The sequence below is a fragment of the Plasmopara halstedii genome (assembly GCF_900000015.1).
Source record: "Plasmopara halstedii genome assembly, contig: Scaffold_323, whole genome shotgun sequence".
NCBI classification, from domain to species: domain Eukaryota; phylum Oomycota; class Peronosporomycetes; order Peronosporales; family Peronosporaceae; genus Plasmopara; species Plasmopara halstedii.
In genome coordinates, this window is record NW_020187244.1 from 2,369,355 (window position 1) to 2,395,503 (window position 26,149).

Genomic DNA, 26,149 nt, shown 5'->3' on the forward strand with positions numbered 1-26,149 from the left:
ACAGATGTAAGATTTACATTGCTTCATTCCGCTGGGGTATTATTTTCTTGATTTTAATTCTTGTTTTCTTGTACGAGTCGCCATCCCCAAGTCCGTATTGTCTGTTGTCGGTGATATTTAGCATGCAGCCGACATTTCTTGCATGTCTGGTCCGATTGCGATTTTGTCCGCTGAGGGGCCCGAACCCGCGCCACACAGCCAGAAGCATTGACCATTCGACCCACGCCACCAGGTCAGACCTGTAATACCTAGCGTATACAACTATTGTTTACAAAAACAAGAAGCAATATTTTGGATAGCTAATCGATTAGAAACATAAACAATTATTGTTGCCTTAATCGTGTTTCCGGCTGCTGGTCGTTTGCAACGCATCTTTCTTTTGCGACTCCCAATTGACGGTAATATTGAATCAATAACGTTTATTGTGAAGGCCCTGAAAGAACAAAGCACGGTTCCAAAATTATCACTCCAACAATGGGAGCCTTTAGCGATTCGATGTATATCAGGTCAGATATTTGAGCCAGCTTCCCTCTTCATTCAGTCATATCATACATTATGGGATTATAATTTACATATGAAACTATCGTTGAATGACAATACGCAATTTTATTATCCAGACAAGCAAGTGCCCACTCGCGAAAAGCTAATGCGTAATCCGCAATTTTGTATCAACATGGTTAAGCCGTGTATGTTTACATCATCATCATTTTCAGCATATCTGATTCATATAACTTTATTTGTGATATATATATTCATTCATACAATGAAAGTGTCTGCCTTTCACTGTTTGTAGCTTTACAAAAAATGAGTCAAATGAAAACACAAAGCATGCCCCGAATCACCGTAGTAGCTTGTTGTTTTGTTGATCAGTAAGTGCAAAACGTTTTGAAGAGCCATTGCGTAATTTTAGCATCGTTGTCGCATGTCGGATTTTGTGGACAAAACTTTTCTTTTAAGTTCATTTTCTCCCCTATTGTTCGTGTTGTTGATCTATACGATCGTCTTGAAGGCGTTAAGCCGCACGGATGGACTGATACATATCACTATAATATGGTATATTAGATAAAGGGCTGAACTCTAGCTTGTTTTGACAATTAACGACACATTCGATCGATCTTTTTGTAGTACAAAAGTTGTCAGCAAGTTGGACATGAGAGATTTTTGAGCTGTTTATTACAATGATGTATTGCATTACCCGACTATAAATAATTGCTGGATCGGAAGACACTTACTTATGACAGTCACGCATTCGCCGTAAAGTGAGGTACATGTATTGTTAACCGCATACAAAAAATCGGCATGGGAAAAGCATCTTTTATTCTGTGTCAATGTCACTATGGAATTGTGCACAGCCCTAGGTAGCAGAGCCCCAGATCAGAAAAGTTCTCGTTCCCAATAATGGAGAATTTTGTGCAGTAATACTGTTGTGCGATAATGACGCAAGAAATAGAATGTAATTACCTTGTACATAATCGCTTTTCACAACGCTAAGTACTGTATATATACCTTTATAGAAATTTGAGATATGATTGCATCATCAGCACGACGCCTTTTTCTCTTGGGCTATAGAAGAGAAGATGTATATAAAGATATGCCACGTCACCGTCGCCACATGAAAACTAAGGCGCTTATCTTTCTGTATCAACTAGTTTTTAAAAGAAAGTATATTTTTGGTTTGATGTAGTCAATATAGCAATAAAGAAGCTTTTGCTTCACTTGAATTATGAGTAATACTACATCACAAAGCTGGCGTCATGAATATCCGTCCAGCGTACTTAGCCCGCCCTTCGGATTTGGCAGAGCATTAGTATGGATTTTGTATGAATTTTATGCATATGCTTCAGGTAAAGTCGACGTTGCAATCCTGGTAGGCCATCTGCGAAAATGGGACATCTCGCTGCTGTTAGCAATACCGTCACTGATGAAGATACATCCAGCTGTTGATGTTAAAATCCTTTGCTATTTTTATGGCTTGCCGTTGGTTTTATTTTGGATCTAATTCCATGCAACACAGCGAAACTTTGGAAGTCTTTATTCGAGGTGCTCGGCGCCTCGTGCATTTCTTCTACTCTGGATCATTCACTGATCAATGGTCAAACAGAACGCACTAGTATTTTGGCAAAGAAATGTCTCCGAAGCACATGAGCAAAGCGATCATGTTATCGAGCGACTTGCCCCAGATTGGTGAATCATGCACTTGATTTGATGCCTCTACAAGCTTCACACCATTTTTCATGCTGTTCCGATTGATCACCATGTCCCTCTGACACCTCCGCTAAATGCTTTGAGTAGGAATACCGTTTAAGTTATTGATACAAGCACGGATATAAACCGAAGCAAAGTTGATTATTGTATTCCGAAGAGATTGAGTGTCATGCGCTAGCATCGCGGACAGCTAATATACAAAGCAACAGCGAGATAATAAAGGCAGTAAAAGCAGTTTAAACATATGTATTGACATCGATATGAGCATGCTTCATGGCAGGTAGCCCTTTGTCTCAAACCCGCACTAGCTTTTACGAAAATTTAAGTTGGTGTGCCTTAAGCGCAACAACTTCTTTAGGCAATTAAATTAGATGGAAGCAAAGCGAATTGGATAGTGGCCGTCATTGTCTGCACAGTTTATTATGCCAGAGTAACATATTATAATCTTTTTGGAATATTGGAACCATTTTTAAATGATCTTTGCGGAATCACCCGAAGCCAGGCTAATATGGATAATACCAAACTTGGAAATCGCATTAGAAAGTTTACGAACCCCAGCACAGTTTGCAAGTGCTCAACAGAAACGATTACATGTTATTTGTATTTACAAGAAAAAAAGCGAATGTATTAACGCTACATGTATGTGTGTATGCATACTGGGACCAAAAACGTATTCACTGACCATTGGCTGATGTAGCTGTCTCATCGGAAAGTCCACGGGTCGGTCTTTTTCAGAGCATTGCGCTCAGAATACTTTATGTAGTGAGAAAAATCAGTCATTCCCATCAGTGAATTGGTAATGCCTATCGGCTAAGGTGAGAGCGCTTTACACGGTACATTCTATCATGCTGCTTTAACGAGCTCGCAATGAAACTCTCATGCATGATGGATATCGACCGTAACTTCTCTTTCGGTGCTTTCTGTGCTCCCTCGGCAATTCTTCCGTCCTGCAATTTATTGCATATATACCGTAGAGATATAACTCAATTTCTGAAAGAAGTTATATCTGGGGTAAAAATGAGTTAAAAATATCCCATGACACTGCCCTAATCGATCTAATCAAGAGTGTGTTTCCTGCTTTGCTTTAGAATACAAACACTGTAATACTTTGTACGCCAATCACGTCACTCAGTGTTGCTGTTTCAGCTGTACCGTCAAAACCTGACATGGATGAGTCAATTTATACCTTAGGGAATCAGCTCAACTACTTGCATCTCTAATTTCGATTGAGATGTACGAACGGTCGAGCCACCACGCAGAACTGTTACCCCCTTCAGAAAAATGTTGGCTCCCAGTGGATGCGGAACATTCTTTTGAAAAGAGCAGACTCTTTCTGCATTTTGCAGCGGTCAGGATGAACGGTATCTAGCCTTAAATATGGCGACACAAAGCTATTGAAACACAAACGACCATAAGAGGCCATTAGATAAATCAAGTGCTAATAACATATGTGTCTCGCGACATGGAACAGCGTTAAGTGTCCCATTTTTGCCCAAAAAATAATTTGAATTACGTGGTAAAGTGTCATGAAATTGAAAGCGTGATAGTTGGATGCGAGACATCATATTATCGTAGACAAGGCCTGGCTGGAACGCTGCATGCGATGAAAGAATTGGAAGCCAAAAACGAGAGCCACGTCGTATACACAGATTTTTGATGAGTCATACACTTGCCTATACCAAATGGCAGACGAACTATTGACGTAAGCAAGAGTGACAGCCTTGCGAACTATTGACGTAAGCACGAGCAGTGACAGCCTTGCGAGACGTGGGATCGACTCAGATAGTTAATTATGACAGTGCTGAGAATTTAAGCAGAACTTGACAGGCAAGAGTGGCTATAAGCCGCACTCTGCGAACATTACCATTTTAAACTGAGAAATGCAGCTTGAGCTGGTCTTCAGTGATATACTTTTTCTGAGACAACAGTGAACATCACATAACGTGAACCACGAGAGATGCCACGGTTGAGACGGACCAAAGCGGCTTAATACTCAATGCCAATTCTTGTGGGAAAGGTAGTTAAGCTGATTCCGTAAGGTATAAATTGTGTAGCGGGGTTACACGTACCCTGGTAACAGGGGGTGTCCCACGAGATGGGCATGGTGAAACTGCACCCAAACAAGAATACGGTACGTGGCTGGATAGTCAGTAGTTATGCATTTATTAAGATTTTACTATGTATATAGGAGAATCTATACATTTAAAATTAGGCGGCTTTGCCGCAGATAAAATAAATAAAAGTCAGTTTTGGATTTTAAACGGAAGAGTTGATTAGCCTTAGGTTAAATTACTCTTGGATCAAGCAAATTGCGATCCGCTAAACCCGTACTTGTTGTAAGTATAGAACGAAAAGGTCGGTGCCTTAAATGACGCTTCAGCAAAGCGCAAAGCTACGGCAGCCCCGCTGCAAATTGACTTATCCATGTCAAATTTTGACGGTACATCTGAATCAGCAACACTGAGTGACGTGACTGCCGTACAAAGTATTAAAGTGTTACTATTTTAAAGCAAAGCATAAAACACACTCATGAATAGATCGATTAGGGCAGTGTCATGGATATTTTTAACCCATTTTTACCCCAGATATAACCTCTTTCAGAAATTGAGGTTATATCTTTACGGTATATATGCAATAAATTGCAGGACGGAAGAATTGCCGAGTGAGCACAGAAAGCACCGAAAGAGAAGTTACGGTCAATATCTATCATGCATGAGAGTTTCATTGCGGGCTCGTTAAAGCAGCATGATAGAACAAACCTTGTAAAGTGCTCGCACCTTAGCTGATAGGTATTACCAATTACAGATCGTAAGACTGATTCCCCTCACTACATAAAGTATTCTGAGCGCAATGCTCTGAAAAAGACCGACCCGTGGACTAGCTTATGCACCAGCAAGAGTCGACCGGCTGTTGATGATATCTTGGACATGATTTGTCTATCGTGCGTTGAAGCTTAAAAAAGATCTTAGAAACTATTCTGGGTGCCGCACCTTAAGGTATTACGAAGAGTGAATCAAGATGTTGTCGTAGACGATGTCTTTTTAAGGATTGGAGATTTACTCTAGGTCGCTTTTCGAGATACGCCTGAAATAAGGCTTTCCTGCCGTGTATATCCATAATCTTCATCGATTTACAAGCCCTCGCGCGGTCGATCTTCTAGCCAAACTATCAAAAGAACGCTATGGCACGGCTAAATATGCCAAGGTGGCGGTCTGAATTTCACAAAAGGGATTTTTTTGCGTAAGTGCAATGCAATCGCAGCGTTTTGCCTTTGTGAACTCAATAGGTATTACAGAATGGAGAGTGTGGCTGTCAGAATGATACGGTACAATATTAAGGATTGGAATAATCTCAAAGAGCGGATTCTTCCTGAAAACGGATTCTGTTCGTGATATCTGTCAATGCCGTTATGCATTAAGCACAAAAAAATCTGGTCCTAGTTACGACATCAAAATACTCAAAAATGAAAAATGTCTGGGTGCTGGTATCACGCAATGCATTGAGAGTATCAATATTATGATAGATGGTGAAACGTAGTATTTATTTTGACTGAGATATTTCACGCTATGTCTTTCGACTTTTAACTTAAGTGGTCCAAGTGCTTGTTGCTTTTTGGTTTCGCGTCTAAAGAATAGACTTTGGGCCGTAGTATGTGGACTTTGCTGCAGATAAAAATAAATAAAAAGCAGTTTTGAATTTAAACCAAAGAGATTATTAGCCTTAGTTAAGGAACTAACCACTCTAGGAGGTAGCAGATTGCGATCCGCCACACTTGTATTGGTTTTTGTAAACAACGAAAGATCGGTGACCTAAATTACGTTTTCTCAAGAGCAAAGCTACGGCAGCCCCGCTGCATCTTGTGTTTGTCCAACATACATCCAGTGGTGCAAATTTCCAACACTTTGCGCGATTTTCCTCGCCCTAGCGTTCAACGCCACTTGTCGAGCGTCAAATACAACCCCTTCGGACCTTGACCAAATTGCACTCCGTATTCACACTGCAGTGGCTTGGAGCGATGTCTATTCAAAGAAGGGAATATTGCCGTTCAGATATTTCGCACTTAGACGAGTGCTTATTAGTCGGTAAAATCAAACCATGACTGCGATCCTCCGCGCCACAGCATTGCTCCGCAGCCATCCTGCCAGATTTTTCTCCAAACATATCAATAAGAATCACATGCATTCTTCGTACCATACTGAGTCTGCCGCACGCACTCTTAAACTGCTGGAGCGTCGCAAAGTCACAACACTCGACATCGGTATCTTCAAACGCACAAAGAAACCAATTACAATGGTGACGGCATATGACTATCCATCGGCAGTACATGTGGATCTTGCCGGCTTTGACATCTTGTTGGTGGGAGACTCATTGGGGATGGTAGAGCTGGTACGTTGTGGGGGTAGAGGTCAGAAAGCGTTACTTTGATGCAAGGTAACGGATGATGCTGCTGTAAGGGCATGGATACGACTTTGCCGGTGACTCTAGAAGATATGATTCACCATACAAAAGCAGTCAAGCGGTGGGTAGAACACTCCAATTGGATCTTTATTGTGATCTGACGTGAATTTACTTAGTGGAGCTTCTCGTCCGCTGGTACTTTCAGACATGCCCTTTGGCACTTGCGAAGGGACGCCGTTCGAAGCGTTGAAAAATGCTCAGCGTCTCCTGAAGGAAATACTGAGAAATTAGCGGTGACGGAGATGCGGAATATACTGACGTGCTCCATATTGTTTCAACAGGAAGGAGGAGCAGATTGCGTGAAAATTGAAGGGGGAAGGGAGCGCACTGAAACGAGTACAAAATATTTTGGAGTACTTGCATAAACGAATATTAATCGACAATGTTGGGACTTAGTCAAGACAATTGTTGATGGGGGAATTGCTGTGATGGGTCATATCGGTCTTCGACCGCAACATATTAGCGTTTTGGGAGGGTTCCGTGCTCAGGGACGCACAGGTATGTTGCGCTATTTATTTAACCTTCTCACCGTGCAAACTTTGACTTTTCTCCTTAGCTGCTCAAGCTCGAACAATCATCGAAGACGCTTTGGCGGTGCAAAAGGCTGGAGCTTTTGCCGTTGTGCTTGAATGTATCCCATCAGCCGTAGCCAAGGTTGTAACGGAGCTACTGAAAATCCCGACGATTGGCATTGGCGCTGGTCCCGAGACTGATGGCCAAGTGCTAGTCTTTCATGATCTGCTTGGCATGCTCCAGCATCCTCATCATGCGCAGTTTGTTCCAAAATTCTGTAAGCGATACGCTGATGTTGGTGAACAAATTCGGATTGGCCTTGAAAATTATCGCGATGATGTGGAAAACGGTCGATTCTCGAGTGAAGCGTACTCTCCGTATAAGGTTAAGGGCTATTTAATTATGTTGCGTTTTTGTTTACATTGGGCCAATGCTATACCTGCTCTGATGTGCAACGATAGATGTCAAAAGAGGAAACCCAAAAATTGCACGATTTAGTGGCCAAGGATTACATCAAAATGGACGTTCATGAAAATGAAATGATAGACACTGAAGTCACGAAAGTTTATTAAGAGCTCTCGTTTAAGAATGCAAAGCTATCTGGGAAAGAAGTGATGTCGTCGCTGTCGTCGTCAGCCTTACATTCAGGATCAACAGAATCCGTTGAATCAAAATGTTTGTACGAAAAAGCCCGGCATTCTCCCGTTTCAGCACATTCGTAAAAGTAACAACCACCTTGAAAGCGTGGCTTCCAAGTCTGATGTTTATCCAATACGGCTATCACTGGTTTACTTCTTTTCAAGTTACTAACTGCATGTGCGTTACTTGTGCTCAAACTGACCAACTCCTTCGTCTCAAGTCGTTTCAGAGCCGTTTTGGGTTCTTTTTGATGCTGGAGAACCATTTTCTGCGCTTGTTTCCGCGTTAAAAAGATGAATTCCGGTACCTGATGCTTTGAGTCGGTCAAGTATGTCATGCGTGCCGCATACATCATAAATTGTGTCTGCCTCTGTTCTTCATTTCCGTCCGTCAAAAACGCTGCATGTGCCTTTTGTCCGAACTCCATTGGGAGATATTAACAGTGTACAATCGGTAAGGTAAATTTAGTCTATTTTTGTACAGATTGATATCTGATATAGACATATTAGTCGAGAATTGTCCTGCCCTTTTAAATTTCTATTTTCAAGCATTTGAAGCTCGTGAGATGCCTTCACACTAGCAAAGATCAGCTTTCACTTTAGCAATTACACAACTAATCGACTTTGAAGACGACTATCGTTGTACCTTCACATGATCAAAACAACAAGTTTCTCAATCGACAGGACTGAGTCAATGCTGATCGTGTCGTGAGCCGCTTACATCTCCACATCTTGACATTTACTGACAGGAAAAAAACCTTGCATATCGTTATCAATTGTAGCACCCTGTCTCAGCATATGCTTCTATGTCGTACTTAGTGTAGCATAGACTGTAATGCCTGGTTAACAGATAATACAAATGTGACGCCTGCTCATCAAGCTGCTCAACAAGCACTTCAAGATCTGCGGCGACGTTGAAAGAGCCATGAGTTTCATATCTATCACCCCCGATAACTTTCCTAAAAAAAGTGTGGGCGTCGCCATTGGAGAATTTGTTAGTTACTGAGACCTAAATTCCTTCCGCGATGTTTTGTGACTGACTTTTACGCTGGTTGTTCATACAGGTGTTGGACTTAGCTGCCATAGCGAATGAAGGCTATTTTCAGGGCTTTGATGCCAGCTGTTTTAATGAGTCTACGCTCAACAAGTTTATGGCTCAAGGCCCTCGAGCGTGGGCCTTGGCGCGCGCGACCGTGCAGCGCCTGCTATCTGCTAATGAGCCCAAGCTTCGAGACGATGAGGTGCTTTGGAAGCGTGCGTTGATCCCTGCTCAAAACGTTTGTATGCATTTGCCGGCCGAGGTGGGTGACTACACGGATTTCTTTTCGTCGCGCGAACATGCCACCAATGTTGGACGCATGTTTCGCGGAGAAGACAATGCACTCCAACCTTACTGGTACATAGACAAGCAAGCTACTGTCATTATTCATTTTTGCCAGTCTTGCGTGCATAATGCCTTAAAATCCTCGCAGGCTTCATTTACCCGTGGGCTACCACGGCCGCTCATTTTCAATTATTGTATCCGGCACCAATGTTCGTCGTCCGTGTGGTCAATTGCAGGCTGACAAGACAGACCCTTCTAAAGGATCTGTTTACGGTCCTTGTCGTGTGCTTGACTTCGAGCTTGAGATGGTAAAGACTTTGTATCCAGTCATTGTCACACTTTAAGCTCAGTTCACTTCTTTCATCACTTCTCAGGTCCGCCAAACAACCTTGGTGAACCGATCACAATGAGTAAGGCTGAATCCCATATCTTCGGGGTGGTGCTGATGAATGATTGGAGCGGTAGATTTCCATTGCATGCACGCTAATGGTTCTGGTAATAACTTTTGTGTTATATTTCCTGGCAGCCCGCGACATTCAAAAATGGGAGTATGTTCCACTTGGGCCCTTTGGAGCCAAAAACTTTGCCACTACGATTTCGCCCTAAGTGGTGCCCTTGGCGGCCTTGAAGCCGTACCGAGCTTTGGACCCGCTCAGAAAGACCCAAAACCGCTGCCATATCTTTCGGACCCAAACTATGCTCACGGTACTTATGACATCAAGTTGAACGTATGATGCAATGTATATGCACTTGTATATAGTACAAACTGACTGACGGCTGCGAGGGTGTTTGGATTTTCAGGTCTCGATTAAGCCAGAAGGTTCCAATCAAGCCTATACTGTCACAAAAGAGTAATTTCCGTAACATGTACTGGAATATGAAGCAGCAGCTTGTGCATCACACAGTGACGGGGTGCAACATGTAGCCTGGAGATCTATTGGGCAGTGGCACTATCAGTGGCAGCACGGAAACCAGCTTGGGCTCGATGCTTGAGCTGAGTTGGCAGAGATCTCAAAATGTTCAGCTTGAAGACAGTGGAATTACGCGCAAGTTTTTGCAGGACGGCGACACTGTGGTGATCACTGGGTACTGTAAAGGCAATGATCATAGGATAGGCTTCGGTTCATGCGAGGGTAAGATCCTTCCTGCTTATCCGTAAGACAGTAAGTCACTCTAATAATGGAGTACAAGCAGATCCGTATTATTCTAAATCGTAGCCTCGGCTGTTTTGAATAGATCTTTAAGCGGTACTTTCATCATGTACTCGGTTCTTACTGTAGCTAAAGGACAAACCAGCTCATCGTCTTGTTTAAATGTGCCAAGTCTGTCGCAATCGCCTCGATCGGGCACTGCGACTCCGTGTTGAGCACCATTATTTGCCATACTCATATCGTCAATACTATCATGCTTGTCATCCAAATGAGAAAATGCGACACCTCGAACGCGCAGCTTGGATTCCAGTGCACCTTTCCACTCAATCACGACAGCTTCAGCATTAAGCATGGCAGTCCCGCTGTGGTCGTTGTGCGTGGTGCTTCGACTATATGCCGCTCTTTTCGGGTTCAAGATGTTATTAGACGCAATTCCCCACTGCCGATTCAGATAGCTGAGCTTATGATGCTCATTAGGAGTGTAAATACTATCGACAATTTCATCAGTGTCTTGCTGAAAAAAACGACTTCCTCTCGATATCGACGTGAACGAATGCAATACAGTCATTAATAGTGATAGCGACGCGTGATTGCCACCTAAATAGCGGAAATAATCGTCAACAGCAGAAAATTCGGCAACAAAGTCATTTTTAAATACTCGCTGTGATGTATGAAGGTACGCCGACACTTCACCGCGCAAGCACTTTGGTTTACGCCCGAAAAAGGACTCAAAGTACGAGACGCTGAAATCAGTTAAGTTGCTGATCTTTGTCATGTCTGAGGTTTTGAGGTCGCGCGATCGCAACTGTGGGTTAAGCACATGCGCCAGAACATAGAGAGGCTGCTCCATTTGCTCCCACACTACTTCTAGCGCAAGCTGCACGGTGGAGAATCCTTCAGCAGCAGTGAACAACGCATTTAATTGATTCAAAGTTTCTGTGAGTGGCATACCAGCTCGACATCGAGAAAATATGTTCAAGAAGACGTGAAGAAGATTATACAAACGCTCTAAAGGCGATCGCTTTAATGCATGCTCGATTACCTTTTTCACACTCGTAGCCCCATCTTTCATAATCGTCCCAAACGTTTTTTCGTCCAGTAACACCTGGATCAGTGATGCACATGACTCCCAATTACGAAACGGATCTGTTCGAGCTTCGTCGTCCAATTCTGACAGTCGCTTCATCACACGCGATCGAATGGCTTCTAGTTGCCACAACTCAATAAGTGACGATACGGCTGCAAGCATTTCTGTAGTCGCCAGGAGTTTGAGTAGCGGATACCTTAGCATGCCGTCTATGTCGAAAAGGAAAACAGTGTGAGACCTGAGCGAAGTTGTGTGCAATACTCTGACCGCTCGCTGAGTGATTGCATTGTACGGCAGCGATAAAGCCGCAATCACCAGCTTCGATGAATCAATGCAAAGTCGAATATGTTTGTCTAGCCAACGAGCAACCTTAAGTTCATGGGAGTGAGCTAGATCAGATTTGATGTCAGATTCCGGTTGTTGTGCTTGAATAAACGAAAGCGGTACGAATGCCCTGCCGTTTGTGATGACACCATCGAATGCCAGAGATTGCATATTAATAGTTTGGTGGCAGGAATTCAGGATGCAGTGCATCATAAGTGGCCACGATCCCGACGGCTCGACTGTAAGCATATCGACGGCATCGGCAGAAAAGGCAGATTCTGTCACTTCATGCGGAATGACCTCTTGAAGCTTTAACATTTCACTCTGAAGCATTGAATTGTATACTCCATTTAGAACGCGTGAGCGCAAGTCGATCGCGCTTGGTATAAGCTTCATCATAGCGTGAGACTTTGGCATCAATGCGCGAAACAACTGTTTTGCGCTACCACTTTCCACCCACTCAAAAGGCAAATGATGTTCGCTGACAAATTGCAGTAGAGCGCATTGAATAGATAAGCTGTCCAGCGATGAGCTTATTACGTATTTATCCACAGGCTTAGCCTCAGACGACTCCAATGATATGGCAGTAGTGGATGCAGTCAAGTCACCAAGTTTTAGGTTGTGTCTAGCTGCATGGATCTTTGCCATGACCAAAGTGTCGTTTTTAGGTACATGGCGGCACTTAGACAAATGAGTGTGCATGTTACTCTTACGACCCATGACAATGGCTGGCTCCAGTGATGTCTTTAGGTTCGCTGGAGCACTTTCGTAAGCGTGTTGGCAGAAATTGCAACGCGCGTAATAATATGCACTGTTCCTCTTGCGCTCAAGGCGAGTAAAGAAGTGCCATTCATCTAGTGCCAGTCGCGACGACCACATCATTGCAGTCGTAGAAACTTGACCAGCTCCCGAAACCAGCGAATCTCTCGCAGATGAAAAAGAAGACTCGATTGTTGTTCCTAGACAAGATGCATAACCAGCAGCCAGCGTACTTAGCACAGCGCTGCCGCTGCCACGTATGTAGAGTTGATGTTCTAGTGGAGGCAAATCTCCTTTATAATTGGGGCATACCGATAGATGTTTGCGCATCTTTTCACGTCGGCCAACAATTTTTTCTGGTACAAGAAGTGTCTTCTCTTCCTCTTTTGCCTCCTCGTAAGCTCGTCGACAATGCACGCACACAGCATAGAAGAAATTAGACTTGCCAATGTAGCCTTCCTCCTGTAAACGCGTAAAATGCTTCCATTCTTCCATCATACAGAGCTTGACTCGGCCGCCACGGGATTCATGAGTCTTTTCATCGGCTTTGCGCTTGCGCTTCTCGCCCACCATCGTGACAGCCATGGTCGTCATCGTAGTGGTATCACCCGCTGCGATTGATTCAGCGGCGATATTCACTCTCTTGTCAGCGACGATTGCCTCCTGATCAATTTTGGATTGCTTGGCGTAAATGGGGCAGATCTTCAGGTGCGCACGCATAGCCGAGCGTCGACCGGTAAGTTTAATGGGGGCATCCAGAAGTTGCTTTCGCTCGTATCCGGCCACACAATGACGACACAAGACGTACCAATAGAACGAATTAGGCACTTTACCTTCATCGGGCAACTTTTGAAAGTGCGTCCATTCGTCCAATGCACAGCCACGGCCCATTTAGACTTAGGAAGGAAAAAAATTACCTTGTGAATCAGATAGACCTAATCATCATAATTATTATTATTTGTTGCAATGCTGTAAATTGCATGATAATGCGCTGGCTTGCTTCAGCGGGGGACGATCAAAGCGGCTAAACATTTGATCGCGACAAGTTTTCTCGAAATTATGTAAGCGTCAATCTACGTGTCTGGATTGACATTAGAAGATCGCTTCACATACGATTGGGATTTAAGATCGTGATTGATCATAACCCGCACACTTTTTCTGTATCAATAAATTGGAATATTGTGTGTTCGACAGTTTGTCCCAGTCATCCTATGTGTAAGCAAACCATTCTCCTTTCACCGTATAGATTTTCATTAGAGATAAATTTATGGAAAAGCCATGTGTTGAGTTGACTGTCCAGCGTTGTAAGCTTTATTGATCGCGACGACTAAAGGCGGTGATTCGGTAGATTTCTACCGCAGCACGTATGGCCTGAAAGGCACTGCTGCTGGCAAAACGCTCAAAATTTCAATGACCGCGAGACTTGATATCCTTTTCATCATCCAATAAATAGTGAACAAATCAATGTCGTTCCAAACAAGGACGCTAAATATTCCGCAAGTAGAATTTTGTCGATTGTCTGGTTTGAAACTACGAGCTAGAGGTATTTAAAATTGTTACGGATCTTTACGTAAGAGCTGCTCGCCTTCTTGTGTCTGTGATAATTTATCGCGAGGCGCCAAAAGTAATATTTTGTTTGACTGTATGATTCAACGCGGTGGCGCGGAACGTCGTCCGGGGTTTTCGCTGTAGTCAATTTTTTCTCACTTTCGGTTCTGACTGTCCTTTCAGTAACAACCCTTTCGAAGATATGGAGCCTATTTTCCATAATGGATGTTGTGTTTATCATCTCTATCCTATTGAGCCTTACCCAATTCGTTATGATTATTCGTTATTGGACTACGTACAGGGCTCGTATTGATTGTTACAGGACTTCGTGTCATCTTCATGTAATGAATGACAAGCAGCATCACGAGAGTTGAGGGCTTGTCGAACAATTACAAAGTATACTGTTTCTTTTCGATGTTTGTCAATGTTAGTAAGGTCTTAAGGTCTGAGCTCTAGCATTTAAAAGCAGGCTATCAACGAACAGTGGCACCACTTAAACTTTTTATATGCAGGGATTGTCATGCTGTGACGCGATAATCACGGCAAGAAATTTAGTCGAGATAAGTGTATCTCATCACACCTCGCTGCTTATTAAATTTTTTTGGTTACACCAACGTTTGCTTCTACTGAGGGACTGAGCTAATATCGGGAACAACTCAAGGCTCTTATATTAATGTGCTGAAAGATATTCACATCCGCTCCAATTTCACCCATGAAGATGAAGTCAATGTCTACCCATTTTTAAAAGCTCTTTCTTGCCGTCCTCTCGGTTTCGGACTTGATACTGATGTAGATGAAGCCATGAACGATGAACCATACTACAATAAGCGATACTGATAAACTCAAAATACATTGATTACCTGGGTAATCCTCCATTTATTTTGACTATTACTATCTATGGTCGTGGTGAAGGATGAAATGCATCCTTTACCACGACCATAGATATTAATAGTCATCAAGATTTGGATTGTTGGCTTTTTGACCTATTGCCAAATAGGACAAATGGATTGCTGTCAATAAGCAACATTTTCTGATATCTTAGTCGTTATCCCTTGTAGCAATCGTTTCCGTTGGCGACAAACTCTGGTATAATTACTATGTTGACAATAGTTGTGAGGAACAATTTGATCAGCATGGTTTATAAGTCTTGTTTGGTTTTTGGAAGTTCAGTTTCAGAGTATTCTTTGCGATCAGAGATAGAAGTAATAAAGACCTAACCATCAGCGAAAACAATTGCAGCGACAGTCCATCAATCTTATAGCAGTTTGTCACTTTTGAGTGTTTTTGTTATTGATTTTTGGCAGGCCGACTACCTATCGAAAAGAATAATATCTTTGAAGGCAACGCTTGGCTCAATCGTATTGCAAGTGAAGACATTAATGCCAGACGCAAACGGTGAGAACTGGGATGAGGACGAACCACCCGTTTTGGGAAATTACCGACTTCAACATGATCCCAGCCAGCGAGGAGAAGAGCTACTTGAAGAAGAAGCAAAATCAAATATTATGGACGAAATGTTAATGGTTGCGCTGGGAGCCAAGGAAGACAAACAAAAGCAGCAAAATTTAGAGCGCAACCGAAAGTGCTTTGGTCAGGGAATGAAAAAAGGATTTCTCAGCAGCGTAAAGTCCACAACAACGAAAAAAAAGTTCATTCCGCAGTCTGGTGCAAAACCTTTGGAACTCAGTCAACAGCCATCGGTGCGTCTACATGTCAACTTCCAGTGATACGTCTTATGATAAATGCCACTTGTTGCTAAAGTTGTCGAGAGATGAAAGCACGTTTATTGTCAGACAAAAGGATGCGAAACCTGCGGTAGATAATTCGACATTCGTCTTTCCGGAAGTGCAGAAGGCCATGAAAAGCATGGAACAGCTCGACCCGAAAGGTTTTATACTGTATTTACTTCTGCAAAAAAATTAGATGCAGGATGATGCTGTTTGACATTGTAGTGTGGATGAATCAGCGATTCTTTGAAAAACTAGCACGGAACCCGAAGCTTGTTCAAGGCAGGTAAAGCTGCAATTTTTGACTGCCACTTTAGTTGGCTCAAAATGCGTATTACTCGTATTTTAGCAATGCAAAATCGGGCGTTTTTGACGGCAATGAGCGAGATGCAGCAAGATCCTAAGGCTGCTCTACTCAAGTATAAAAATGACCATGCTGTGTCATCTATGCTGCGAGAATTTATGGAATTTCTCGGAGGTCACTTTGAAGAGGTATTAGTAATTTTGGGTTAAGAAGTAAGGATTGCCATGACAGCAATGCGTATTTATCATGTAGATGGGCACTGTATCAAAAATTGCGTCGACTCAAGAAAATCAATGTGAGCCAATGCAGCAAAAGCCACCTGCTATAGGAACAAACAGCATACCAGCTATCATTGATCTCGATGAGACTCGACGCCAGGCTATTGCCGAGATGCAGCGCACCCCTGACGAAGAGAAACAAGTAGAAAATATCGTGAATAATCCTGAGCTGTTGGCTGCTCTTTCGGATAGTACTTTCATGCAACGCCTTCATGAGTGCCAAAAGTCACCCCGAGACTTGAAGCGTCTTGCGCACGACCCTGTGCTAGGGCCCAAATTGCAATTGCTAATCCAGCACAAACTGGTGCAGTTTGTGTGAATTCAAACTTAGCGCAACCATTATAAAACACTGTTATTAAATAAGTTTTGATGTAATAGCACACTTTCTATCAAAAAAATCACAATATCTCCATGACCTGCGGTTCAGGGTTGCGCTCTGAGCAGCAAGTGGCGGAGCGCATGGCGCGCGAGCTCATGGACATAAAAATTGAGGTGGCGCATCTAAGGGAGCGACTTCGGCTTCGCGTGGGCGGCGACACGACGGCTGCAGAGCTAGAGGCTGAGGCGTTCGCATTGCAGACGGCTTTAGGTGAGGCGCAACAGGCGCTTAAGGTACGCGAGGTGGAGCTTCAGACGCTGAATCACAAGTACCAAAAGGCTATGCATGGAATGATGCGGCTAGACGAAGCTTGGAAACTTAGCAAAAAAGAGGCGAAAGAGGCGCAAGACGCGCAGCGGATTGGGGAGCAGCTAACGACAGACGAAAAGCGGCGAGGTGACGAGCTGCAGCGTCAATTGGAGGCATCATACGAGAGGGAGAAGAGATTGGACTGTAGAATTGATGCACTTATACAGCAGAAGCAAGCGATGCAGCAGCAGAGAGACAAGAATGCGCAGGAGGCCAAAGACAATGAGATAAAGACTTTCGAGCTGAGAGCGCAACTCGAAACAATGCGTAATCAATTTGAAATGCAGATGAAGCAACAAGAAGGCGCCACGCGAGAGGATGTCAGAAGGATGCAGAACGAACTGCAAAAGGCGGAGGAACAGGCTGCCGCATTAAGAGGAGAAATAAGTGCCAGACAGGAAGAGGCAACCAATGTGATGACCGAATTGAAAGATACAAAGCAGGCTGTGGAGTTGACTAAAAAGCGACTTGTACAGCTGACGGAGGTTCATGCAGCATTAGGTGTACACTTAGAAACGGCCAAACTGATTGCTGTTGAGAGCACACAGAGGGCAGTTAGAGCTGAGTCAGAAAATGAATGCTTAAAGCAAGAGCTCGAGGAGCGAGAAGGTGAGATTGAGGATAAAGAAAAGAATATACAAGCACTACAAGAGGATACGAATCAAAAGCAGCGAAAGATAGAGGAAGTGATGACCAAGAAGGAACAGGCAGTGAAGGAAATCGAGGAGAGATTGATAAAGGAGTCCCAAAAACTGCTGCAGACACAAGAGGAAACATGGACTTGTCGCGAGAAATTACTACGTCAAGAAGTTGAGAACTGTCAGCAAAAGTTGGCGTGTCTACAGGCATTTCACGTCGAATTGGCGCAATTGCTGCAAATCAAGGAAGAAGACACAGAAGGCGAAATAATTGAAAGTGTCGAACCTGCTATGCTCAAGGCGTTGGTTGTACAGGAGATCAATCAGCGCGATGTTCTTACAACGACGTTGAAGCACACGAAAATGAAGCTCAGGACAATCAAACGACAACTGACTCGACATAAACACCTTGAAGCAGAGAATGTAAAATTGCGGGCTGAGTACGAGAAGGCAAAGCTGGCCATGGAACGAATGGCAACGCGTAAAGCCAAGAATATTTCCTCTCTACTCTACTCACCAGCTCGTATACGACGGAGTGATACATCTGAGCGAAGTAGTGGAAATGAACATAGGCTTGCAATGGAAGTTGAGGCATTAATTGTGAAACGACAGTTGGATGCTGACAAAAACGACAAAATTTCGCTTAGATCCACACCACGAAAGGCCCAACGCACTAAACATGTATATGTAGCTTCACGGTATCTTAACAGTGCGTCGAAACGCTAAAATAATGATGTTTTTCAAAGGACAAAATGAAACAGAACATTATTAGTCGTTCTAACTAATTTGTCCATGGCTGCACGAACTCACACAGCATGGTTTTATATTGTAGAAATCATATTTGCTTGTGGTTCTGCAGAGACCAACCTGGCACGCTCTTTTGATCCTTAACTCGCAACCGAATGCTTTCAAAGCATTGAGAAGACTCAGATGACTGAATCTCGCTGTCAACAATGATTGCAGAAGATGCCTCCTTAGGGCTGAGGTAGCATGGCACGTATTCATTCATTCGGTCGAAAGTGACGAGCACGCCGCCGTTGCTAAGTCGCTGTGGGAAAAGCTTGGGACAAATTTGCGCTCGCCGCTGCTGAACACCTCCCCAGTAAGGCGCCCAGGCTATAGATCCGCCGTCTTCCAAATTTTGTCCGTCGATAGCAACCTATGTAAAAGATTGGAAAAACATATACGGTCAATTACTGAGCAAGTTGATAAACAACAAAAAGACTCCCAGCTTACAAATATAGTTTCGTTAACAAAGGCAAAGTCGGGATCAAGCGAGAAAATTCCAACCGCTGTTTGCTGATGCATTTTCATCTCCGTGACCACATTGTACGTTACGTATGCTACAGTACCCAGCAACACCAACGTCTTGGCCCACACACGATAAAAGCAAGTCAAAGTGACCAGAACGCCTGCAAGTAATGCTGTAAGAAAATGTATCCCAGGCGTGTCCAAAGTTGTCATTAACGTCCAGATATAACTCCTCAACGGAGTGCTGGGATCTAACTCAACTGTAAATACCTCCATCACTTCCTTCACATATTCCCTACCACGTTGCAGCAATTGAACGGGAAGCTCCAGCTCAATTTGTCTCCAATTTAAGGCATTAATTGTGTCCAGAGGGTTTACATTACGTATGAAGCCATATAAAGTCACAGCCGCAGCAACCAGAGTGAGCAAGTTCAGTAATACTTTTGTTAATGTCCCGGCTAAGCTTAAGCTGTGGAGTGGCCACAACTGCTGCTCATTTCTCGGTAAGGTGACGTAGAGTAGCATGGGAGCCACACTCAAGACTGCGAGCGTCCAGCCAATGTTTTGAAGCAAGCCATCACCCGCCACCCATCGCTGAGCGAAATTCCATTCAGAATTCTGCTGAGGCTTTTCAAACCAATCTTCGTCGTTGTCCGTCGACTCGTCCGAGTCCGAGTGCCACGCATCCTCGTCACTGTCATCCTCGTCAGCCTCCGAGTTTTCTTCCTCTAGCTCATCCCATCCACGTTGCGACGCGTCGGCTGCCAGCAAAGCATCAATTTGTTCATCTTTCGCTTGGATATATGCATCATTCCAATTATCGTCGATAAAAACTGGCTGGTTGGACGCCTTAGAGCGCGACCGCGTCAGCATGAGGCCTGTCGAATAAATTCCCGTTCAAAATGTGTCGGTAAATATAATCAATTTCAAAAGGCAAGTTAAATCAGCTAAATTAGTTAAAGTGATCAGCGAAAAAAGGTTCGCAAATCGTCGAGATTAATGCGCTCGCTGCGTCGATCGTCGTGGGCCTTAGCAACTACAAGCACGTGCTTGGCCAGCAATTCCTTCCGCTGCTGCAATTGCAAGATCATGTCTTCCACTGTGTCCTTGATCACGTAGCGCTTTACAATCACATCTCGGGTCTGACCCAGACGATGAACACGGTCAACGGCTTGCTTCTCTACGCCAGGATTCCACCACGGATCCAGCAAAATTACCACCGATGCGCATGTGAGGTTAAGCCCAACCCCACCAGCTTTTAAGCTGATGACCAAAACCTCAATATTGGGATCGTTGGTAAATTTTGTTAACACACGCTCTCTAGCTTCCTGGTTCAAGCCTCCATCAAACTTGCAGTGAGAGAAGCTGTGACGCGTTAAAAGCCTTGACACCATGTCCAGCATCGACGTCCATTGAGAGAATACTACAACTTTACGCTTAAGCTCGGCGTTTTCATTTTCCAATTTGATGGCCTGAAGATCACGCAGCAGTTGCTGGAGTTTAGCAGACTCAAAGTCTGTGCTATCGACGTCAGAAGTTGACGAAAAAGCCCGACTTGAGTTCTTGATGACTTGCATGTCTTCAGTCTGCGTAGGAGAGGAGGGCAGTTTAAACACTTTTGATATTTCAACAACGCTTCTACATACAGGGCAGCCATTGTCGGGGTCATTTAAGAGACTTTCGCGTAGGCAACGATCGCATAGGACGTGCGCACACGGTGTTAATACGGCGTCGTGCGGTGGATCTAAGCAAATAGGGCATTCCTGCAAGTCCAGACCGGCTTCGACTTGTGCAACTACACTTTGTATATAAGACGCTGTCAAGCCAGCTACTGAGCGTTTGGAGTCGTGTAATGCGCCTTCTTCTCCCATTAATTGTGCATGATTGCTAGCCTTCATATGGATTTGTAGTTGAGCTGCGACTCTTTGACAGTAGGCTTCAGAGCTTTCGTTTTCATGAGGCTGGAACGCCCACTTCGTCGATGAAGCCGTATTTTTCTTCTCATTGCCTGGCGTGAGCGATTGCTCGATATGCTTTCCTAATGCAAGCAACGGGTGGTTGCAAGCCTGACGAAGACGCAGCAAGAGCGCAAATATGGCAATATAGCTGGTACTTGCTGAACCGCGCGCAACAAATCCGTTAAATTCGGCCCTACTTTTATCAAAGACGGCCTGATAAAACGCTCGTTCATCCGCAGAAAACTCGAGCTGTACCAAACTGATGTGCTTTGGCGGAAGTTTGACTATTATGTTGCCCTCTTTGTCTCGAGATTGCTTAGTCCGACGTAGTAATACTGGAGTTAGTAGCGCCTTCAGCCGACCAAGCGCATTCATGTTGTCACCATCTTCATACGGCTTTTTGATTACCCGCTTCCACCATGCAACTCGATTCCACGGCTGATATTGAAGAAAGCAAAGCAGTGCAAAGATATCGTCCAGAGTGTTCTGAATTGGCGTACCCGTAAGACACCATCGATGCCTGGCTAGCAAGGTAGAGCACACTTTGAAGTAGCCGGTGGCTCTATTCTTGATACTATGTGCTTCATCTAGAATGATGCGGTTCCACTTTGTAGCTGTAAGAACACCGTTCTTTTCAGCCTCGGCTGACAGTACTCCGTACGTGGTAAGCACGAGATCACTTTTAGTCAGAGAATTTGCATTAGCAGCGCTGGTGTCCCGATAGTCACCATAGTAAACATATACACTAAGCGTGTTTGATTGAAAACGTTCTTGAGCTTCATTCTTCCATTGATGAAGCAAACTTAATGGGCAAATGACCAATGTCCTGCCCCGCGCTTTCCAGTTTCCAACACCATGTGAGCCATCGTTTTCCACCACAACTTTTTCTTCACCAACGTGCTTTTGAAACGCAACGAGAGAAAGCATCGTCATTGTTTTGCCTGCAAATAGTTACAAATCACATCGGTCTCGAGCATACTTTCATCGTGCAGATCAAAATGCTCACCCATTCCCATATCATCTGCCAAAATGCCACCTAAACACGGGGCAGGAGGCTCGAGACGGGATAACGACGCAATCTTCTCGAAATGATTAACGTAGTACGAGCGATTCGAGGCAAAATGGCGTTCTTCCCACATCTAGATAGTAATTTGCATGGTGAATATATCAAATATGGTTATATAGCAAATGATGAGCATACCGGATCAGTACGCTTCTCAAACGCGCCATTTTTCAACTGATTTTCTCGCCACAACATCCATCGAAGCGCTTGTTTTTGATGATCTTGTAGGTCGAAAGCATTGAAGTACTGTACAATATATTCTGATGGATCACCGTTCGAACCATCCGTCGAGTCGCAAAGCTTGTTTGCTTCATCACTCTCAGCGAAGAGAGTATCGAGATCTTCTGGATTTACCTGTGATAACGGATCTTCCATGTTGCGAGCTAAATTTGACGTCGATGCTTCTAGCAAGGGTGATTTAGATCTGTTCATCATTTGCAACAAACTGTAGAGGTGATCCGAAAGGTGAAAGTTCGCATCGGTCTCTATGAACACGTCGAACGCTTTCATACTGATGTATACAAAAACAATCACCTGCACACAATCCACACACTCGCCTTAGATGCAAAGCCCTTTAGTAAACAGTCAAGGCTAGCACTAACGTCAAACGACGCGAACACGTGTGACGAAGCCGGTGGGACTTTGCACACGCCTCTGAGCTTGACCAGGCCAGCTTTCATCAGCGGATGTAGCTGTGTCTCCAGGTTCCTCTCCAGGCGTCCAATTTGCGTGTGCTGCAAGGTGGAAATTCGGACAACACCTGAAGCCGTAGAGCTAGCTATAAGCCCCGGTCTCAGCCTCTTTTTGCCCGCGTTTTCTGCGTGTAGCAGCAACTCGTCTCCAATTTGCAATGTCACGTCTTGGCGGGTCACGAATACCTGCATGGTGGTATTTCCCAGTACTTGAAAATGCCCATCGTCTGTACTACTCACGATCGCGAACTTCTCTAAAGCCCTTTTTAGTCTCTGATTCGCTTCATTGTCTACCTGGATTAAGACATCCGTACGTTTCAGACGCTCAAAGTAATCAGAGGCGGCCCCATGGACACTGTAGCAGTTGCGCTGTAGAAGGGTCATTATCTCGCCATTTGGCAAATCGATGCCTAACTCCCTCAATTGCTGCAGCTTCTTTCCAAGGCGTTCTTGCTCCTTCTCTTCGGAACTGCCAATACTAAACAACAGTGACGACTGTGCCTGCGACTTCACCTTCGCCTTCTTATTATTGCGAGTTGACATAGGTGACTTTGTCGCTGGCCGCGCACTGAGACATATAATACATTGATGCACAAGCGCCCTGTTTTCAAATGTGCAGCGGGAGCAGCTCCACGGCGTCGTCCCCATCGCTGTTTGAGATATTATAATCCTAAACTCTGGGTAAAAACAGAGGTATTCTATACTTTGTTAGTCAAGCGATTGGCTAGAAAAATGTTACGACGCGTCTTGGCCGCGCGTAGGTCATTTGCGTCAAATGGAGAACGTTACAAAAGCAGCAGTAGTCACACACAGATTAAGAAGGTACAGGTCCGTAGCTCGCGCTTGCCTATTGATGGTCCGAATCTCGGTGACTTCGTGCAGACGCATGGACACCAGCACATGGTCGACGCAGTCAGCGAGATGAATATTCCTAGCCCCATACGGTCGCTCGAGGAGATAGAGAAAACGCACACTTGTTCCTTCTTTATTGAAACCTATGGATGTCAGATGAATCAGGCCGATTCAGATATCGTACGAGCCATTCTGCTGAAGCATGGATACACTCCTGCGTGCACACCTGACGATGCCGACGTGGTTTTGCTTAATACGTGCGCCATACGCGACAACGCTGAAGCCAAAATTTGGAATCGCCTTGAATCGCTTCGCCAATTAAAAGCTAAGCTGATGCGTTTGCAGCACAAAAAAGTTCAAACTGTTGGCGTACTAGGCTGCATGGCTGAACGACTTAAGAAAAAATTGCTCGAGTCCGATAAAATGGTGGACCTGGTGGTGGGTCCCGATGCCTACCGCGACATCCCCAATTTGCTTCGTGTGGTTCTTGGTAGTAATGAGTCCGCAGTTAACGTGCAGCTATCGCTGGACGAGACCTACGCAGACATTGCGCCAGTGCGCACTGATCCGAATAATCCGTCGGCTTTTGTGTCGATTATGCGTGGATGTAACAACATGTGCTCCTACTGTATTGTTCCTTTTACGCGTGGACGTGAGCGCAGTCGCGTCATGCACTCAATTATCGACGAAGTGCGCGCGCTAAGTGATGGGGGCGTAAAAGAGGTCATCATGCTTGGACAGAATGTTAACTCGTATCACGACAAGAAGTCAGAAGGTGCTGCTAACAATGGCCGCGCTTACGTTTCTTCCGACGGCTTTAGCAACATTTTCCGCTCTCGTGACACGCCTGGATTTCGCTTTGCCGATTTGCTGGACCAAGTCTCGCGTGTCGACCCAGAGATGCGTCTACGCTTTACATCGCCTCACCCAAAGGACTTTCCAAACGAAGTGCTTGACCTTGTAAATGAGCGTCCAAATATATGCATACAGATCCACATGCCCGCTCAAAGTGGTAGCACCACACTGCTGCAACGCATGCGCCGTGGATATTCGCGAGAGGCGTATCTGGCGCTGGTGGACAACATACGTACTCGTATTCCAGGTGTTGCGATGTCCTCCGACTTTATCGCTGGATTTTGTGGTGAGACTGAAGAGGAGCACATGGACACGATTTCGCTTATGCGTCAAGTGTGCTATGATCAAGCTTTTATGTTTGCGTACTCTGTTCGTGCTCGTACTCATGCAGCACACCACATGAAAGATGATGTTTCTAAAGCCGATAAGCTGCGTCGTCTTCGCGAAATTATTGATACATTTAGTGAAGTAGTCACACGCAAGAACCACGTCGAAGACTCTGATCGCCTGCACATTGTACTCGTTCAAGGCCCTAGTCGACGGTCTACGAACGAAAATCCAAAGCTTACTGGTCTTACAGACTCGAGCAAGCGCTGCATTTTTGCCAACCAAGAAATGCCACCTTCGTTGCGCTCCTTTACGAAGCAGGCAGGTGCCGATGCTAATGAGTTTCGGCCTCTGTCCAACTTCTCTTTAGAGACTGTACACGCTGGTCCAGGAGACTACGTGCTGGTGCGTATCCATGACGCTGGTCGTCACACTTTACACGCAACTCCTGTGGCACGTACTACTCTCCAAGAGGTCGCAGAGATCGTACCTCCAGAATTACTTGGAGCAAGACCACACTCACTTGACGCATTATTGCTATAGCTATCAGACTACGACACAATTCAACCAAAACAACTACAGAGCAGAAACGTATTTTAATTTCCATCTGTGAATTTAATAAGCCGGCACGGCGCCCTTGGCAGCCTCCGCCGCGCGCTTTTGCATCTCCATTTGCAAACTGGAGATCTGTGACAAACAAACATCAGAAACTGATGATCTCGATCAGAGCAAAACCAAGCAAGACACGAACGTTTGCGCGGATGCTAACAGCCTCTTTCTCCTTGAACTCAATCTTCGTGTTGACCTTTTTCCTGACCAGTGTATACACATGCAGTAAATATCCGTTCTGTGTTTAAGTATGGTGGATACTAACAATTCGTGATTAATGAACTCGAGGCGCTTGTTGACGTTGCTCTTGGCCTCGTCGACTTCTTGTTTAAGCAGAACAGGGCCCACGAGTTTGAACACTTTAGCTTCATCATCCAATAGGTAGAGTTCCTTTTTCACCATATCATTCTCATTTGCTTGTTGCGCATACATCTGCCGCTGCCTTGCAAGCACTTGCACTTCATCCTGCAATGCACGGTAGCGGGTCATCTCCGCCTCCACCTGTTCCTTAAGTTCCACCATAGCAATTTGGTTTGTTCAAATTAGCTCTAACACTCAGTCATTAAAAATTTTCTAACTTCTGTTATTACTACTGTAAAATCTTTATAAAACTATAGCGTAATGCCCTACCGATACATGAGCTAATATCAACACTAACGCAACGGACGGATTCATGTCCAACGTCTCGGCAAAGGTATCGGCTAGTTATACATTGCTCACATTTGGCACTTCTAAAAGGAACCATGGATGATGTTGCTCTGCTTTTACAAATCACCTGCCATGGTTAATGTAACGGGGTTACATGAGAGTGACCCCGTCACTCTCCCAAGGGAGCTGTGGTCTGGCATACACCACAGCTACTAGATGGGTACATGGCTTGAGAGCCATGTAATAGGAAAA

The 26,149-nt window shown here is 44.5% G+C and overlaps 11 protein-coding genes across 11 annotated transcripts; 7 read left to right on the forward strand and 4 right to left on the reverse strand.

The window, feature by feature from the left end:
- Positions 1–3,072: 3,072 nt before the first annotated feature.
- On the forward strand, positions 3,073–3,425 carry PHALS_08949 (uncharacterized protein; the record flags this gene model as incomplete). Its single annotated transcript, XM_024724390.1, has 2 exons — positions 3,073–3,216; positions 3,294–3,425. 2 exons carry the CDS (start codon positions 3,073–3,075, stop codon positions 3,423–3,425), a joined length of 276 nt encoding a protein of 91 aa, XP_024575272.1.
- A 1,961-nt stretch (positions 3,426–5,386) lies between these two features.
- On the forward strand, positions 5,387–5,597 carry PHALS_08950 (uncharacterized protein; the record flags this gene model as incomplete). The annotated part of the gene is made up of 2 exons (XM_024724391.1): positions 5,387–5,445; positions 5,501–5,597. The coding sequence occupies 2 exons, from the start codon at positions 5,387–5,389 to the stop codon at positions 5,595–5,597; spliced, it is 156 nt and encodes a 51-aa protein (XP_024575273.1).
- A 784-nt stretch (positions 5,598–6,381) lies between these two features.
- PHALS_08951 (3-methyl-2-oxobutanoate hydroxymethyltransferase) lies at positions 6,382–7,748 on the forward strand (the record flags this gene model as incomplete). The annotated part of the gene is made up of 7 exons (XM_024724393.1): positions 6,382–6,591; positions 6,660–6,724; positions 6,780–6,798; positions 6,945–6,999; positions 7,060–7,161; positions 7,220–7,560; positions 7,638–7,748. The coding sequence occupies 7 exons, from the start codon at positions 6,382–6,384 to the stop codon at positions 7,746–7,748; spliced, it is 903 nt and encodes a 300-aa protein (XP_024575274.1).
- A 991-nt stretch (positions 7,749–8,739) lies between these two features.
- Positions 8,740–9,548, forward strand: PHALS_08952 (fumarylacetoacetase; the record flags this gene model as incomplete). Its single annotated transcript, XM_024724394.1, has 4 exons — positions 8,740–8,808; positions 8,879–9,210; positions 9,287–9,446; positions 9,513–9,548. The coding sequence occupies 4 exons, from the start codon at positions 8,740–8,742 to the stop codon at positions 9,546–9,548; spliced, it is 597 nt and encodes a 198-aa protein (XP_024575275.1).
- Positions 9,549–9,583: 35 nt separating this feature from the next.
- PHALS_08953 (Fumarylacetoacetase) lies at positions 9,584–9,993 on the forward strand (the record flags this gene model as incomplete). Its single annotated transcript, XM_024724395.1, has 4 exons — positions 9,584–9,599; positions 9,665–9,686; positions 9,746–9,866; positions 9,940–9,993. 4 exons carry the CDS (start codon positions 9,584–9,586, stop codon positions 9,991–9,993), a joined length of 213 nt encoding a protein of 70 aa, XP_024575276.1.
- Positions 9,994–10,344: 351 nt separating this feature from the next.
- PHALS_08954 (uncharacterized protein) lies at positions 10,345–13,350 on the reverse strand (the record flags this gene model as incomplete). The annotated part of the gene is made up of 1 exon (XM_024724396.1): positions 10,345–13,350. The coding sequence occupies one exon, from the start codon at positions 13,348–13,350 to the stop codon at positions 10,345–10,347; it is 3,006 nt and encodes a 1,001-aa protein (XP_024575277.1).
- A 2,036-nt stretch (positions 13,351–15,386) lies between these two features.
- Positions 15,387–18,368, forward strand: PHALS_08955 (uncharacterized protein; the record flags this gene model as incomplete). Its single annotated transcript, XM_024724397.1, has 6 exons — positions 15,387–15,707; positions 15,769–15,895; positions 15,960–16,016; positions 16,084–16,226; positions 16,291–16,620; positions 16,695–18,368. The coding sequence occupies 6 exons, from the start codon at positions 15,387–15,389 to the stop codon at positions 18,366–18,368; spliced, it is 2,652 nt and encodes an 883-aa protein (XP_024575278.1).
- Positions 18,369–18,477: 109 nt separating this feature from the next.
- Positions 18,478–19,766, reverse strand: PHALS_08956 (uncharacterized protein; the record flags this gene model as incomplete). The annotated part of the gene is made up of 2 exons (XM_024724398.1): positions 18,478–18,801; positions 18,879–19,766. 2 exons carry the CDS (start codon positions 19,764–19,766, stop codon positions 18,478–18,480), a joined length of 1,212 nt encoding a protein of 403 aa, XP_024575279.1.
- A 92-nt stretch (positions 19,767–19,858) lies between these two features.
- On the reverse strand, positions 19,859–23,254 carry PHALS_08957 (dna repair protein swi snf-related matrix-associated actin-dependent regulator of; the record flags this gene model as incomplete). Its single annotated transcript, XM_024724399.1, has 4 exons — positions 19,859–21,792; positions 21,858–21,990; positions 22,053–22,448; positions 22,517–23,254. 4 exons carry the CDS (start codon positions 23,252–23,254, stop codon positions 19,859–19,861), a joined length of 3,201 nt encoding a protein of 1,066 aa, XP_024575280.1.
- Positions 23,255–23,338: 84 nt separating this feature from the next.
- PHALS_08958 (cdk5 regulatory subunit-associated protein 1) lies at positions 23,339–25,183 on the forward strand (the record flags this gene model as incomplete). Its single annotated transcript, XM_024724400.1, has 1 exon — positions 23,339–25,183. One exon carries the CDS (start codon positions 23,339–23,341, stop codon positions 25,181–25,183), a length of 1,845 nt encoding a protein of 614 aa, XP_024575281.1.
- A 72-nt stretch (positions 25,184–25,255) lies between these two features.
- PHALS_08959 (prefoldin subunit 6) lies at positions 25,256–25,771 on the reverse strand (the record flags this gene model as incomplete). The annotated part of the gene is made up of 3 exons (XM_024724401.1): positions 25,256–25,327; positions 25,392–25,452; positions 25,515–25,771. 3 exons carry the CDS (start codon positions 25,769–25,771, stop codon positions 25,256–25,258), a joined length of 390 nt encoding a protein of 129 aa, XP_024575282.1.
- Positions 25,772–26,149: the final 378 nt, after the last annotated feature.